Source organism: Hemibagrus wyckioides, linkage group LG19 (assembly GCF_019097595.1).
Source record: "Hemibagrus wyckioides isolate EC202008001 linkage group LG19, SWU_Hwy_1.0, whole genome shotgun sequence".
NCBI lineage: Eukaryota > Metazoa > Chordata > Actinopteri > Siluriformes > Bagridae > Hemibagrus > Hemibagrus wyckioides.
In genome coordinates, this window is record NC_080728.1 from 19,600,041 (window position 1) to 19,617,500 (window position 17,460).

Here is a 17,460-nt window from a genome sequence, read left to right on the forward strand (position 1 = left end):
ACGTTGTGTGGGTTTATTTAGTAACTTAATTTATTTATTGAATTTATTTTCTTTCTTTTTTTATTTAATTTATTTGTTGCATTTATTTTCTTTGTTTTATTTCTTTTCTTATTTATATAATTTATTTATTGCATTTATTTTATTACTTCATTTAATTTATTTATTGCATCTATTTTCTTTCTTTCTTTTCTTTCTTTACTTATTTATTAGTTATCTATTGCATTTATTTTCTTTATATTCTTTCTTTCTTTAATTTATTTATTTATTAAATTTCTTTCTTGTTTTATTTATTTAATTTATCTATTAAATTTATTTTCTTTCATTTCTTTCTTTCTTTAATTTATTTATTGCATTTATTTTATTTGTTTCTTTATTAATTTATTTTATTTATTTAATTGTTTTTTATTTTACTTATTTTTGCATGAGCTAAACCAAACCATTTTATTTTATCTGGAAGATCAAAAGAACTTTTCATGCTCATTTGCATAGAGTAACGCCCACAAAACTCCATAAAATGTCAAGTGCACAGAGAGCTGAGAAATGAAATGAACAATCAGAGTAAAGGGTGGACAAAAAATAAACAGAAGTGGAAATTATTTGATTCACTTTTCACTTCTTAGCCAATTAAAAAAAAAGACAGACAAATAAATAAATAAATAAAATAAAATAAAAAAGATATAAAAGTGCAGTAACGAACGTTCCTTATATGATTTTAAGTCAATGTACAGTCTAGGTTTACACTGGTTAATCTTTTTAAGTGTAAATTTAAACAAACATTTTCAGAATTTACATCCTTTTCATGAATATTAAATGACTTGTGCATAAAAATGTACAAATGATTTACAAATAAATCTGTTTGCATGCAGCTTCATACATAAGACCTATCGTTGCGTTTAAAGACATTTATTTATTAAGATATCAGAGTGTGAGCGCTGCTATGGCCGCGACAATCATCTAGTATCCACCAATAGGAGCACAGCAATCAGACTGGGCAGCTACAAACACGTTAATGAACAATAACAATAAAAGCATCTGTTTATTACCTCGAGCTCACTTTGTGTCCATTCGAGTCACAGGATGATTTCTAGATCACCCTGATTGATGATGATTTAATGAGTTTGTCTGAACGGGAATGTAGTTTCATTTACAGGAAAATCTAGGGGGTCGGGTGTCCAGAAGAGTTTGTTGAGTGTCCTGCTCAGAGGCACTTTATTCAGCTGGAGGTTTAAATCACCAGGTTGGTTCAGTGTGCTGAATGGGATTAAACCTAAGGGAGGAGACGTGAAACAAGACTCCTCTTACACGCTGAGATCCTTAAACATCAAACAAAGGTCTCTAACAGGATCAGACTCGCACGGCTTCACGTCCTAGTCATTTGAGACCCGTGTGCCTTTTTTCCCCCCTTGAGAGTAAATAATGAATATTCTTATGATAATGGTGGCCTATGACATGTTTTTACCTAAAAAAAGAATCATGTTCATCGACATATTTAATACTTTAATTGGATAATTTTGTTTTACATTCATGTAAATTATAAATTATGCCTCTAATTTGTCACCTTTGCCATGTCACAAGACCATACGTGCTCTCAAGGGATGAGAATTCCAGCTCTTTCCAGTGACTCGGATTATTTGACTCACTGAATCATCTAATAAATGATGTGCTTTGCATATGTATTTGCTCCCATGAGCTTTTTCACGTTTTGTGATCATATTAATGATTCAAATCTGGTTTATTTTACTGATTCCTCTTCTGAACTATATTCACATTTTAACTTAAAATGCGTAGTTACACCCTGTAAAAAAATGTTCACAGTATTATAATAGTTATTATGGTCATGTGACCTTTTCACTGTCTTTTCAGTGAGTCGACTCAATTGATTCAACTGATCAACAAGAATCAACTCATTCTGCTCTCAAAAGATTCATTAATAATTCTTTTTTAATTCACTGAAATCCTCTAATGAACCATTTCACACTGATTCACATTGCTGATAGTCAGACAAACGACTCACTATTCACTCTAATCACATGATCGCATGTTGCAAAATGTTTTCCTGTGACTAAAGTAACATTTTGATTTTATTACACTGGAAGAGAAACGGCATCGCTTTCACTGTTCAGAAAAACAGGAAGGAAATTTTTTTTTAAAAAAGAGGGCAGACGAATCATGTATATGAATCGGCTCACAGAGTCGACTCACATATATGATTCATGTTTGCCCTCTTTTTCTTGCAAACTACAAACGACTCGGACATGCAGCTCGGAGCTCCACGTTAATGTAAAAGAGCGGATCCCATTTGTGTTCTTTACTCCTTTATGTGCTTACGTTTTTTCGGATTCGGCGACGACTCGTATGCGACTCGGTTCTCAATGACTCGGTTCTCCAACCGATTCAAAGAGTCGACACGAAATGTGAGTCATTTGCGGTTTTTTCTTACGTTTTTAGAAAGATGTCGGAAATACCGTGTCCTTTCAGGTCATTTTAGTAGCAAACGACTCATTTATGTGACTCGGTCCTCAAACATGTACTTCAAAACGCAGACTCGAAGAACCGATTCATGGAGTCGACACGAAATGTGAATAATTTGCGTTAATTTTCTTACGTTTTTACAATCGGAATTCGGAAATATAATGTCCCTTTAGCTCATTTTAGCACCAAACGACTCATTTATGTGACTCAGGTCTCAACATTCACCTGAAAACTCAGACTTGAAAACCTGATTCAAAGAACCGACTCGTTCACAACAGTGTAAAGCATTCTAGTGAACTCCTGTCCAGTGACAGATGCTTATTTTACACCTCACATATACCTGCAGTGTGTTTTGTCCAGTCACACAATCTCAGTGTGTAATAATACTCTGATTCTATTTCATATTACACACCGAGCAATGATAACAATGTTGGCTCTGAGCCTCTCTCGTGTCCTTTTGTCCTGAATCGTGGCTCACACACTAATCCAGACCCCCTCAGGCAGGACAAAGGAGCCATTTTTACACTGCACTCTGATTGGCCACCACTCAACCGAAGGCCATAATAGAGGTCACTTACTGGTTGGAGAGTGCAAAACTGTATCACAGAGGTCAAATTCTTCATGTGATGAGTGTGTGATGAGTGTGTGTTATTTAAAGCCTGCATTTCTGATAGCCATCCTGTTTGGTAGTAACGGAGGATTCAGCCGGTTGCAAAAGTTTTCACACCCTTACAACAAAATGAGGATTATTATTTCAGCCATTACTTTGGACTAAAAGGAGTGTTAGGGTTCGGAGATGTTCCTTCATCATCATACGTAGTCGAAGAGTGTATGTTAAAATATTAAGAGCAAAAAAATCCTCATTCCTGAATGTGATATAAACATTCCATTCGCTTGTATGTCTGATTATTAGCCCTGATATTTGTGTGTGTGTGTGTGTGTGTGTGTGTGTGTGCTGGTTTGGAGTTAAATGTGTGAACTCTGTTCTGGTCAGAGTTTCATTCTGAGGATTAGGAAATAAATGTTATTCATTGACACACACTCACTTTTTCCTTTTTCCTTAGCTGAACTGAGCTTTACCTGTTTGTGTTCTCTCTCTCTCTCTCTCTCTCTCTATTGTGATGTCTAGACCACTGGATCAGAGCATCTCCAAAACTGCAGCTCTTGTGGGGTGTTCCCGGTCTGCAGTGGTCAGTATCTATCAAAAGTGGTCCAAAGAAGGAACAGTGTTGAACCGGTGACAGGGTCATGGGCGGTCAAGGCTCATTGATGCACGTGGGGAGTGAAGGCTGGCCCGTGTGATCCAATCCAACAGACGAGCTACTGTTGCTCAAATTGCTGAAGAAGTTAATGCTGGTTCTGATAGAAAGGGGTCAGAATACACAGTGCAGGACGGGTCAGCAAAAGGAGGACCAACACAATATCAGGCAATATCATGGCAAAATGACGTGACTAAACGTGTAAAGCCTTTTTCCTTTACTATAATTCCTTCATCCCTCCCATTCCTGCTTCTCCAGGATCCCTCCCTGCTATCGAATCTGATTGGACGATGGAGGAGGTGGAGTCATGGCTCCTCCCGCTGGTGTCTGAGAGGCGGACATGAGTAACGTGGCATGTTTCTCCAGCTGTGAGAGCCATGAATTCAGGGGGATTTAGCAAAACACTCCTGGATGCTCCGAGTTGCTCTGTTTCAGCTGTGTGCTGAGCTTCTTCATGACCCGCTGGTGTTAAACAAACACACAACCTCACCTAACTATTTACCCGAACAAACACTAGAGCTCTTTACTCAGTCTACAGGAAGATGAGAGAGCAGCACATTGACACCTGAACTATTTTTTTAAATATTATTTTCATGAGAACGAGCGAAGTGCTATGGAATCCTCTGGATTTTTCCGGGATTTTGCTATCGGATTTTATCAGCTGTCATTTAAACTCTTTATATCAGACTTCATGTGAGCCTCAAATTATAATCTGGTTATTCCACGACAATCCTAATGTCCAGAAATGTACTGCTCATCAATTTTTAACCTGTTTTACTCAAATCTGGTTCATTTTATTTTTTTAGCTCTTTAACCCCTGTGGTCACACAAGGTCATTTACATTTTATTTACATACAAAACACGTTCACGTTCCACATCAGCCGCGACCTTCGTGCCCCAGTTCAGCCGCCCATGAACGCTTTGTCCCACTCCAAAATGCCACTATTTTATGTTATATATTAATGTTATGTCATGATGTAAAATGTGAAGTTAAAGCTTCTAAAATCCATGAACTCTTCAGTCGTCACCTGAAAAACCCTTCGAAGTGATAACTGCACACTTTACTTACTCTTGAAGAGTTTTGAAGAACTGTTGGGATGAGATTCACTTTGCTAATGCAGACTATTTATTTTTTGAGTTTTAAAGTCTTGACTGTAGCGGTCCCTGGTGCGAGGTGGTGCGAGGGCATTGCTTCCCTCTTGATGCTGTGATTCATCCGTCTGCCGGCGTGTTCGGGCAGGTCCGGGGAGGAATGAAAATATAGGTTAACATCATGGCTTTTATATGTTTTAGCTAAATAATATGAGTTGATCTCCAGGATAAATACAGCATGGATTCTACATAGATCACATGCTGGAGACAAGACCAACGTGTAACTTAAAGACCTTGTCACAAAGTGCTGGAATAACCCAACTCTGTGAACGCTAGCTCATTTATGAAGCATGGTGGTGGTAGCACTGTGTTGGAGAAACAGAGGGCGAGATTAATGGAGACAAATCCTGTTCTGGTCTACAAGAGTTGAGATACTAAGTGTACTGCTAAAGCTACACTGACCCATAATCACACTATCTGGTGTCACTCAAAAGGTTCCCATTTGAGTCTGGTTCCTCAGAAGGTTTCTTCCTCATGTTGTCTTAGGGAGTTTTTTCCTCTCTGGGCTTTTCATTAAGCATCTCATTTTTAATCTGTATCTAGGTTTGTGTACGGTTGCTTAATGACTACGAGTATGGTAGAACATCCCAGTCCTCAAGACTATGGTAGAACATCCCATTTCCCAAGACTATGGTAGAACATCCCATTTCCCAAGACTATGGTAGAACATCCCAGTTCTGAAGACCTGTAGAACATCCCAGTCCTCAAGACTATGGTAGAACATCCCAGTCCTCAAGACTATGGTAGAACATCCCATTTCCCAAGACTATGGTAGAACATCCCATTTCCCAAGACTATGGTAGAACATCCCAGTTCTGAAGACCTGTAGAACATCCCAGTCCTCAAGACTATGGTAGAACATCCCAGTCCTCAAGACTATGGTAGAACATCCCATTTCCCAAGACTATGGTAGAACATCCCATTTCCCAAGACTATGGTAGAACATCCCAGTTCTGAAGACCTGTAGAACATCCCAGTCCTCAAGACTATGGTAGAACATCCCAGTCCTCAAGACTATGGTAGAACATCCCAGTCCCAGAGACATTCTAGCATTCTGTTGTGTGCTTCATATGGGTGTGATGGTCAGGGGTGCACAAACCTATGGTCATATCTAGTGGATATTTTTTTATTTCATGAAATGACCAGCATCTGTTCTGAATGTTAGTATCGTGTGTGAGGAGAGAAATCTGAATCCTTTTTACAAACTTTTTACAAAATGCGACCAGAGTTATTGTTTGCTTTCACGTGACTAAAGCATCTGAAAATGGTTAGATTCTTTATGCCTCAGTTCAGTTCCAGGAAGAGAAGAGAGAGAGAGAGAGAGAAGTCAAGGTTGGTGGAGTCACACAGTTTTGAGTCTCTGAATTATCAGCATCGTCACATTCCACACCGCCTTTACTCCGTCTCGAGCTGCGCACCGAACGCGCTTTTTACGCACTTGCGCAATTTGCGTAGCGTGCATTCACGAGCGCGCGCGCCCGAACCCACCCACCCACCGCCTCCTCCTCCTCGACTCCTGTCTCGCTGAAGCTGACTAGGGTGAGCGCGCGCCCTTCACGCACACATCACATCATCTATCTCCTGCCATCAGATCAGCTCTCAGCACACCGCTTCACGCACCGAGGACCCAGAGACATTTTCACACCCTCGTACCTGATGTACGTACCGCGCACCATATTCTCTCAACTCGCTTCGAGGTCATTTAATACACAGAGCGCGTGCACGTAGGCCAAAGGGAAAAAACGTGTTTAATTGCTTCCAGGTTTAATAGGACTACTCTACTGCGATTATTGTTTTCCCCTTTCATTTTCTGTGAGTGTAATGATGTTTTTTTTTCCGTGCATTGCAATGTTTGTTTGTTTGTTTGTTTGTTTGTTTGTTTGTTTGTTTGTTTGTTTGAGGTCATGTCCGATTTAGGAAATTTCCGTTAAAAAGTGCAGCGCGAGAGCGGTTGCAGAACAAGGCCATCTTTTATTAATTTATATAAATAATTTGATTTGTGTGTGTGTGTATTTATGTTGCACTTTTGAGCCTCTCTCACTCTCACTTTCACACACAGTGTGTGTGTGTGAAAAAAAGATGCACGAGCCGACATGAACTTGACCTTGTGTTGTTAAAACTGCGCCTCTATTGTTTTAGAAACATGAGTAGCTCCGTTGAAGGGTATTTTAAGGACGCCCGCAGAAGATAAACCGAAGCTAAATTCTGTATAAACGCGTTTTGTGAAACAATTTAAAACACCTTTGTCTCCGTATTGTTAAAAATCTCTCCGTTATTTAACGTGGCTACATCCGGGACACTGGGGCACGCGACTTGTGCGCTCGTGCCTCCAGCGCGAGGGGAGTTAACGGTGTGATGAACCGAAATATATCACGGTTATAAAGTGGGGGGTTGGGGGGGAGGCTAAAAACTTATTTTAAAAATAAATTGTTTTGCATATTTGTATAGCATCCACAAATAAAACCTGACAGGAGCTCAGAGAACTAGCTAAATATGGATGAATAACGGTGAAGGAATTTAATAAGGAGAATTCTTCTGAGCTAACAAACTTATAAAACCGCTAAAGCTAGCTATCAGCTAACAAATTGCTAATAAACAGCTCATAAACTTAACCTACTACTTCCAACAAGTTAATGCTAGTTTCCAAACTGCTTATAAAATGACGACAAACCGCTACAGCTCCTTATGAGCTAACACACTGCTACTTCTGCTAATGCTGCTAATGTTAGAAAACCGAAGGAATGCTACTTCTGCTAATTTGATAAATCCTGCTGTTAATTAATAACAGGAGAGGAAGGTTAGGTGTGGGAGAAAAAAAGATCTGAAATGCTAAAAAGCTGACAGGAAAAAAAAAAAACAAAGTAGTTGAGATTTTATACTAATTTGGAAAGTTGCTTAAGAACATCAAGGTTTATAAAGAGATTTGGAGCTGAAAAAGAAATTCAACATGCTGAATAAACAGGATAATGTGTGTAAACCACTAAAAAGTGTGTTTTAGCGAGCAACCGCTCGCTAACCTGCTCACTGCATCCTGTCAGGAAGGAAACTATTGAGCTTTAGATGAAGTTTTACAACATTACTTATGTAAATAAAGCTAAAGCAGAAGGAAACCAACCAGACAGAATGGTTTTATTTCTTTGAAAGTTGCTCTTGAGAATGAATTTCCTGTGAAATCTCGCACACTCGGTATTTATCACGTAAAAAAGAGAGAGAGAGCAGAGCTGTAAGAAATCTGGTTTATGTTTACAGAGCCGCTTTATTTTCTGGCATCAGACTCTTCAGGCAATATAACTGACCTCGGGCTATAAAACGGCGCATTTAGAAATGTAAACTAGGTTACAGGTGCGGTTTGAGTGCAGAGGAGTTCAGGTACCTTTTACCCAGAAAGATTCATGCAGCTTTAGCCTGAGGTAGTAATTTTGTTCAGATTATGGAGATTTTATGAGATACGCTCCGATCCACTTCCCCAGGTTAATATTAAAGGGACTAGATCTGTCCTGGTATTACCTGTAGAGACGTGGGTATGTCCTGTAACAGAACAGTGAAAAGAAGGCTCTGAGGTCATTCCCCTCGGTGAGATCTGAAGATCAGGATGTTGTCTACTTGTAAAGCGAATCTATGTGGTCAAAAAGAACAAAAAATAAATAAATACATGTAACGTGACACATTAAGGAGTCTCTCACATCTGCAGTGTTTAGAGTAGAGCTCGGGTGTGTTCTCCGTGTGGTTCTTCAGGTGAGATAGCAGCAGTGCTCTGGATCAAGAGTGCATGCGAGTGTTTGTGTGTGTTTGTACGAGAGTGATCGAGAGAGATTGTGTGTGAGAGAGCACTCGTGTGTGTGTGTGTGAGCGCGCGAGTGCAGGTGTGTGAGCGAGAGAGATTGTGTGTGAGAGAGCGTGCAAGTGCAGGTGTGTGAGCGAGAGAGATTGTGTGTGAGAGAGTGTGGGTGTGTGAGTGAGAGAGCATGCGAGTGCAGGTGTGTGAGCGAGAGAGATTGTGTGTGAGAGCGAGTGCGGGTGTGTGAGAGAGCGTGCGGGTGTGTGAGAGAGCGCGCGAGTGCAGATGTGTGAGCGAGAGAGATTGTGTGTGAGAGCGCGCGGGTGTGTGAGAGCGCGCGGGTGTGTGAGAGCGCGCGCGAGTACAGGTGTGTGTGAGAGCGCGAGCGAGTACAGGTGTGTGAGAGAGCGCGCGAGTACAGGTGTGTGTGAGAGAGCGCGCGCGAGTACAGGTGTGTGTGAGAGAGCGCGCGAGTACAGGTGTGTGTGAGAGAGCGCGCGAGTACAGGTGTGTGTGAGAGAGCGCGCGAGTACAGGTGTGTGTGAGAGAGCGCGCGAGTACAGGTGTGTGAGCAAGAGAGAGAGTGAGAGAGCGCGAGTGTGTGTGTGAGAGAGCGTGCGAGTGCAGGTGTGTGAGCGAGAGAGATTGTGTGAGAGAGCGAGCGTGCACGCACGATTGTGTGTGAGAGCGCACAAGAGAGTGTGTGTGTGAGAGTGAGAGAGAGAGAGCGGGTTGCAGTGTTGTACCTGTGAGCTGCTAAAACTCAGCCAAAGCACTGTGTGTTCCGGACAAATAGAAAATAAACACTGGACGTTGCAGACACAAAATGTTTGTTTATTTTTTATTATTATTTGTAGAGTTATCTAATGGTTTATTCAGCACTGCCTCGATGTTCTCTACACTTTTGCACTCACATTTTTCTTTCTCTCTGTATTTCTGACCAGTGTGAAGATTATTTTCAGAACTATTTCAGCCCAATGTTGTTGTTTTTTTAAAACAATGTGTGATATTTTAAAGTGTTTGGTAAACACAAATGGGTCTTAACATGTCCTTCATATACACACTTCCTTTTTGTTCTAAGGGTGCACAAACTTTTGCACTCAGCTGTATTTCATTAGCAGATAAGCCAGCGTGAGTTTTATCAGGAAAGTTATATTAATATTAGCACTTTGGTAGAGCTAACACTATGGTAAGGGTAAATCTTTACGCAATACTACTCTACACACACACAGACAGACACACACACACACACACACACACACACACACACAGAGGTCAGAGTGAGATTTCATGCCTGTGGCCAGTTCTCCTTTTGTCCTTTTGGCACCGTGTCATTTCAGGATTAGCGAGGGCCCTGGCTGGCTGGAAAAGGACGCGGGGAGGATTAGCGGCACGTTGGCTCACGCGTTTCACGTTTTGCCCGCGTACACACTCTGAATTCGACCTTTTACCTCTGAACTTTAACACAATTGAACACGATTCAGAATCGATCTGATCTGTGCTTCACCTGATTACGTAAAAAAGTATAAAACACTGCAGTTTTGGGAAAATAATCAACATCTCAGTCTTTTTATTCCTCTCTAACCTCAGCAGTTTGAGTTTCTCTTGTAAAATGCAATATATTGTTTTGTTGTTGGAACAGCGATAAATCCAAACGAATCATTCATTTGATTCACGAATGATTCATCGATTCAGTTATTTGATTCAGCAGCGTTTTATCATAGCAGCTTCTTGTTCAGTTTTTATTTCCTACCTCCGTTTAAGGTTAGACGTAAAAAGGTCAGAAAGAACATGTAACCGGTTTCGTCCGTTTTTTAAATATGCCACGCCCCTAAAGTGACATCAGTGTTAGCTGGTACACACCCATAAGAGACAAACTGCATACGTTTCAGTGTCTTGTCTCTTGGTTGTGTGAAGGTAATGAGATGTAACGCAAGAGGCGGAAATTCGTTGAATTATGACTCTAAACACTAGTGTTGCTGCGCTATGGGGAAAGAAGAAAAACGACTATAAATAAATGTGGAAATGTTGTGTAATAAATGATGAATCTCTCTCTCTCTCTCTCTCTCTCTCTCTCTCTGTGTAGATCATGGCCTCAGTCCTGGAGAAACTCATCACCTCCCTGAGCAGCGGCCCTGCACAACCTCCCACCAACAAGGTGACCGTGGTGGGAGTGGGGCAAGTAGGCATGGCCTGTGCGGTCAGCATCCTGCTCAAGGTGAGAGGCCACACACACACACACAGTCCATTGTCATGATTCATTTTGAGCTGAGCAAGTGAATGAAAGACTCACATCACTCTCTCTCTCTCCCTCTCTCTCTCTAGGACCTGTGTGATGAGCTGGCGCTGGTTGATGTGCTTGAGGACAAGCTGAAAGGAGAGATGATGGACCTGCAGCATGGCAGCCTCTTCCTCAAGACCCACAAGATCATTGCTGATAAGGGTGAGATGTGCATGATCAAATGAATCATTGAATCATTATCATTGATGATTCCTTTGCAGTCAACTTGATGCCGTTTTCTGAATCGCTATCTAAATGATTCGTTTGTTCGACTTTGGAATTGAGCAAGTGATTCACTTTGTTGTTGCCAAATTTTTTTGCAATTTATATCTTAATAAAAATAAACTGTCAGTTACTTATTTATCTGTTTATTACTGACGCTGATTGTGAGTGTTGAGGTGATGGATGGACCCCAGGTCTCGCTCTGAGTGAGATTGTGGTGATCCTTAGGTGTCCATGTTTGGGTGATCCGTTATTAATTATTTTATTATGATTGATGGACAGACTACGCTGTGACGGCTAACTCCCGCATCGTGGTGGTGACGGCCGGCGTCCGTCAGCAGGAGGGAGAAAGCCGCCTCAACCTGGTGCAGAGGAACGTCAACATCTTCAAGCACATCATCCCTCAGATCGTCAAACACAGTCCCAACTGCATCCTCATCGTCGTCTCCAACCCAGGTGAGAGCCAGTGCAGCGCTGCTCAGTTTCATTACCTGTACATGTTAAGCACCCTTCAAGAAAACTTATTTTAAAAAATAATATATTTAATAATAGATAAAATCTGTAAAAAAAAAAAAAAATGTTACTGACATTTTCTGGAAAATTCTGAATTGTTTATTAAAAATAAATATATAAAAAAAAATAAAATTCCCCAGAAAATCTAGTTGTAGTGAACTGATAAGAGAGGGAAAAAAACAATTAATATCCTATTAGTGCCTTTCTAAAAAATTAAATATTTTCCAACCTCAGTACCACCACTACCGTGCTTCAGGCTGAGGAAATCAATTTTTAAAAAAAATAAAAATTAGTTTTTTATGAAAGGTGCCAATAATTCTGGACCAAATGATAAACCAGTTAGTCATGTTGTGTTTGTTTTAATCCTCACACAGTGGACATCATGACGTACGTGACGTGGAAGCTCAGCGGCCTTCCCAAGCACCGCGTCATCGGCAGCGGCACCAACCTGGACTCGGCCCGGTTCCGCTTCATCATGGCCGAGAAGCTGGGCATCCACGCCACCAGCTTCAACGGCTACATCCTGGGAGAGCACGGAGACTCCAGCGGTGAGCTACTGAGACACTAGATAGTGGTAGATGGTGGAGGAGGGAGGACTGGATGAGGTGCTAAGATCATGTCTAAGATCTTTCCTATGCTCCTCAGTGCCTGTGTGGAGCGGCGCCAATGTCGCCGGAGTGAACCTGCAGAAGCTCAACCCCGCCATCGGGACGGATCAGGACAGTGAGAACTGGAAGGAGGCTCACAAGATGGTGGTGGACAGGTAGGAATAAAAAAATAAATAAACAAACAAATAAGATGAACACATGCTAACCACAGTGCTTAACATAAGCTTGTTTTGGGGATTCTGATTATTTATCTGCTTTTAATTAAAAAATGTTTTTATTACAATTAAATAAATTGTATAAATTGAATTAACTGTATTTACAATTTCTTTAAAAATTATTAAATACATAAATAAAATCTGCTTTTAAAAATGTTTTTTATTGAATTAAATAAATTGTATACACTGAATTAAATTTGTTCACAACTGCTTAAAAAATTAAATAAAAAATCTGCTTTTAACTTGAATTTTATTGAATTAAAAAAAATATATAAATTGAAATAAATTAGTTCATGATTAATTAAAAAATTAAATAAATAAAATCTGCTTTTAATTAAAAATGTTTTACTGAATTAAATAAATGTATAAATCTAGTTTCATTTATCCACAATTACTTAAAAATAAATAAATCTGCTTTTATTTAAAAAAAAAAAAAAAAGTGTTATTAAACTGTATGGTCTTAATGTAGCTAGTAAAAGAACTTCTCTTATGGTAACATGACTAGTGTGTGATTTTTCCGGGTCGGACGTGGTGTTATTTGGAGTCTGATTATTCCGTGTGATTGACCACGACGTTAGAGTTTTATTGAGTTTATACTCCAGGGGCGCGTGACGTCACGTGACAGTTTTTGTTTACGTGTTGAAATCAAAACAGTGTCTGATGCTCCAGTGCACTAGGAGATAAAAATGTGTGTAAACATGAGGCGTGACGCTCACACAGTCTCCACACCGCCTTTTCTTTAACCCACACTGGACTTTGTCCATCATGTTCTCTGTCCCAGCTGGACGGAATGCACGACCTCCACGTGTGCAGCAAAACAAATCCCTCCCTCCGCCTCGCTCACGTCCCATACCTGCATCAGACGTTTACGGATCAGATGCGTCACGTGAAATGTCTGCATCGGACAGACGTGTATCCCGCACTGCCGTGTGTTTATTATTTCAGTTTGTTTTTGAACTTATGCAGTCTGGTTTACAGTGTAAACACAAGTGTTTCTAAATAATCCAGATTTAATACACTACATGATGAACAGTGTTACTGACCGCATCAGGATTTACACACGAGACTCATCCTCCTGTCCTCTATGGTCATGTCTTACTGAAGACATCTGTCTGTCTCTCTCTCTCTCTCTCTCTCTGTCTCTGTCTCTGTCTCTGTCTGTTTGTCTCTTTCCCTCTCTGTCTCTCTCTCTCCTCTGTCTGTCTCTCTCAGTCTCCCTCCCTATTTCTCTCTCTCTCTGTTTTTCTGTCTGTTTCTCTCTCTCTCTCGCTCTTCTTTCTTTCTTTCTTTCTTTCTTTCTTTCTTTCTTTCTTTCTCTCTTCCTCTTGGTCTGTCTCTCTCTCCCCCTTTTCCTCCCTCTGTCTGTCTTTCTGCCTGTCTCTCTCTCTCTCTCTCTCTCTCTCTCGCTCTGTGTCTGTCTGTCTGTTGATCTCTCTCTTGGTCGGTCTGTCTCTCTCTCTCTCTCTCTCTCTCTCTCTCTCTCTCTGGAATCTCATTTTCCCATTAAAACTTTATTTTAATACCCCATTTGATATTAGTACATTAGCATACACTGACCTAATGTCTCTCCCTCTTCTCTCACACACACACACACACACACACACACACACACACACACAGAGTCAGGATCATGATCAGTGTTTCAGGTTGAGAGGGTGACTGACCGAGTGTGTGTGTGTGTGTGTGTTGCAGTGCCTACGAGGTGATTAGGCTGAAGGGTTACACTAACTGGGCCATTGGGATGAGTGTCGCTGATCTGACCGAGAGCCTGGTGAAGAACCTGAGCAGAGTCCATCCTGTCTCCACCATGGTCAAGGTGAGGAACACATACACACACACATCTGACGTCCATCAGCACACTTTCAGAGCTCTTGTGGAATTTGTGCTTGGACTGTTTGAACATGTTATGGCTGATGATGTGTATATAATTGCTTGACCTGAGAGCACCACCTAGTGGTCACACAGAGTATTTTAAGTTAAATACCCTGAAGGCATCAACATGTGGAGATCTTGACCCAGATCTCATTATTAATTCATTTTTAATCTTTTTTAACCTGAATGTTCTACCACATCACTGTTAAATCTCTAGCTGTACATTTTTTAGACATCTTCAGGACCGACCTGTGTGTGTGTGTGTGTGTGTGTGTTTATAGGGCATGTACGGGATCGGTGATGAGGTGTATCTCAGCCTGCCCTGTGTCCTGAACGCCAGCGGTGTGACCAGCGTGATCAACATGACCCTGACTGACGGGGAGGTGGGGCAGCTCAAGAAGAGCGCTGAAACCCTGTGGAACATCCAGAAAGACCTGAAGGACCTGTGAAGTCCTCCTGTAGTGCCACACACACACTTCTAACCCCTCCACTTAACACACACATCTTGCATAAATGCAGGAAGTGGATATATTTGTACTTCATGGTCATTTTTTTGGTCTTTCTGCTTTCATTGTTCAAGCTCCGAGTCAGAATCCTTTCTTTCCTGCTGTGGTGAAGAACATGTAATAACATCAGGGTTTTTTTTTTTTTTTTTTAAAAAACAACAAAAAAAAATCTAGTAGACGGTGAGGAGTTTTGTAGTCTTTCTGAAGCCAGACTGAAATATAGTGATATATTTCCCTAAAAAATGATAAATGTGCTTAAAAGTTAATAAAGCAGTCATTAAATCCTGATGGTTTTTGGGGTTTTTCTGACACACACTAGACACACATTACATTACATTCAACACAACCTCTGAGGGAAATGAATATGGATGGGTTTAATGTTTGAAAAATGGTGGTCTGTCTGTCTGTCTACCTATTTATCTGTCTGTCCATCTATCTAGCCTTCTGCCTGTCAGTCAGTCCATCTATCTGTCCGTCAGTCTGCCTGTCTGTCTACCTATCTATCTGTCTATCAGATAGTCTCATCAGTCTATCTATTCTTGTCTGTCTGTCTTCCTGTTGGTCTATCTATCTATCTATCTATCTATCTATCTAAATATGAATGGGTTTGAAAAGGAATATTTGAATAGAAAAGAAAAGGTTTATTGAACACACGTGATGATCAGCGTACAGAACAAACCTCTGTTTAATTAAAACGGGTCAAAATGTCCATCACCATCAGAGCTCCAGATAATCCAGCTCATAGGAATTGCACTTTTTTGCGTGTGTGTGTTCATGATGCTTCTTCCAGTTCTCTCACAAACAGCAGGAGCGGGAGGATCTTCCTCGTTCCCGTTCTGTCCGTTTTTAAGCGTCCGTCCCTCTTCCCGAAGCGCAGGCCGAAGGGGTTGTAGTTAAACTTGCTGCGTGTTAAACGATGCTTACAGGAAATGTGGCTCTCTGAATCCTTCTCCTTTAACAAGAAACAAATCCGGTCATCTTCCGAGGTGCTGCGCTCGTCCATCTCTCTCTGATCCGGGTCTCCGAGTCCGGCAAATTCTACACAACATGTAGGGGGAAAAAAATTAAATTATGGAGTTTCATAAATGAATGAATAAATAAAATAATGTTTTTAGAATTTTATTTAAAAAGGGTGATTTATTTAACCCTTTATTTTAAGGAACACTTAAAAGGCCTAAAGTATTGAACTATTTTATTATTTATAAATATATAATATTTACAACATGTTTAATTCTGAATATTTGTATTATTACATTTTATAATGAATTTATCATTTAGTCTAAATAATATAAATCTAAATATATATTCATATTTAAGTATCTGTATAAGACTTGTACTGCATTACTGGCTTTGACAGTGTTGTTGTTTTTAAATAGTATATTTACTGGATTTTCACCAAACCACCACTAACACAAAATAATATTTGTCTGTAAACAAACAAACCAATAAATAAATAAAAATAAAATAAATATTTAACACTTTATTTCAAGGAACATGGAAAAAGACCTTAATTAAAATATTCCTCATGTTTAATTCTAAATATTTGTTTTACATAACTCTATAATTAAGTTATTATTATTATTATTATTATTATTATTATTATTATTATTATTATTATTATCAAATCTAAATATCTGGATAAGACTGTTACTGCATTACTAGCTTTGGACAATATTTTTTTAATTGTATATTTAATGGATTTTCATCAAATCACCACCAAAACAAAATCTGTAAATAAATATATAATGTAAAAAAAAATTTAAAAGTTGATTTAACATTTTATTTCAAGGAACACAGAAAATACCTTAATTAAAATATTCCTTGTGTCTAAATATTTGTTTTATATAATTAATAAATAATAATAATAATAATAATTATTATTATTATTATTATTATTATTATTATTATTATTATTATTATTATTATAAATATTGTTATTATATATATTATAATCATATTTAAATATCAGTATAAGACTGTTATATTGCATTACTAGCTTTGACAATATTTTTTTTTAATAGTATATTTACTGAATATTCATCAAATCAACACAAAATAATATTCATCTCTAAATAAATAAATAAATAAATAAATGAAATCTGTGTTCATGTTTAATAAACACTTTTCACAAACTACCAAGCATTAAATTCATGTCTTGTTTGAATTAATCCTCTGTTTTGACTTCTTGAGGTTCTCTGACTTCTACCTTTAACGCATTTTAAGAGCTAATAAAAGATCAATAAATTATAAATCCTCCATATAATTGAATCAACAATTTATTCATCACTGATTAGCGACTGAAATGTTTTCAATACTCCCGTTCTCTCATCTCAGAATCTGCTGTCAGGATCGAATAATCCGTTACTCTGCAATCTGCTGAACATTATATTACATTACATTACATTATAATTCACACTAATAAAGAATAAAGTCAGGGTGATGTGCTGCAGTGAACCAGTGAACTGGGAAAAAGGGTTAAAATGCTGGTCTGAATGTTAGATAGATCTACAGAGGTAACCTGCTGCTAATCAGAAACCATTAAAGCGTGACTTTAGATGCTCGCTCGTTTGAGTAACAATCAT

General features: G+C 39.2%; 2 protein-coding genes across 2 annotated transcripts in view; one reads left to right on the plus strand and one right to left on the minus strand.

Annotated features, from left to right (window-relative positions):
- The first annotated feature begins 6,389 nt into the window (after window positions 1-6,389).
- ldhba (lactate dehydrogenase Ba) lies at window positions 6,390-15,166 on the plus strand. Its single transcript, XM_058417382.1, has 8 exons — window positions 6,390-6,541; window positions 10,748-10,879; window positions 10,987-11,104; window positions 11,447-11,620; window positions 12,052-12,225; window positions 12,323-12,440; window positions 14,193-14,316; window positions 14,654-15,166. The coding sequence occupies exons 2-8, from the start codon at window positions 10,751-10,753 to the stop codon at window positions 14,819-14,821; spliced, it is 1,005 nt and encodes a 334-aa protein (XP_058273365.1). The 5' UTR covers window positions 6,390-6,541; window positions 10,748-10,750; the 3' UTR covers window positions 14,822-15,166.
- A 321-nt stretch (window positions 15,167-15,487) lies between these two features.
- kiss2 (kisspeptin 2) overlaps window positions 15,488-17,460 on the minus strand; it is a 3,286-nt gene continuing 1,313 nt past the window's right edge. Inside the window, exon 2 of the mRNA XM_058417383.1 lies at window positions 15,488-15,916. Coding sequence (XP_058273366.1) covers window positions 15,651-15,916 — 266 coding nt within the window. The 3' untranslated portion in view covers window positions 15,488-15,650. The remainder of the gene's footprint in view (window positions 15,917-17,460) is intronic.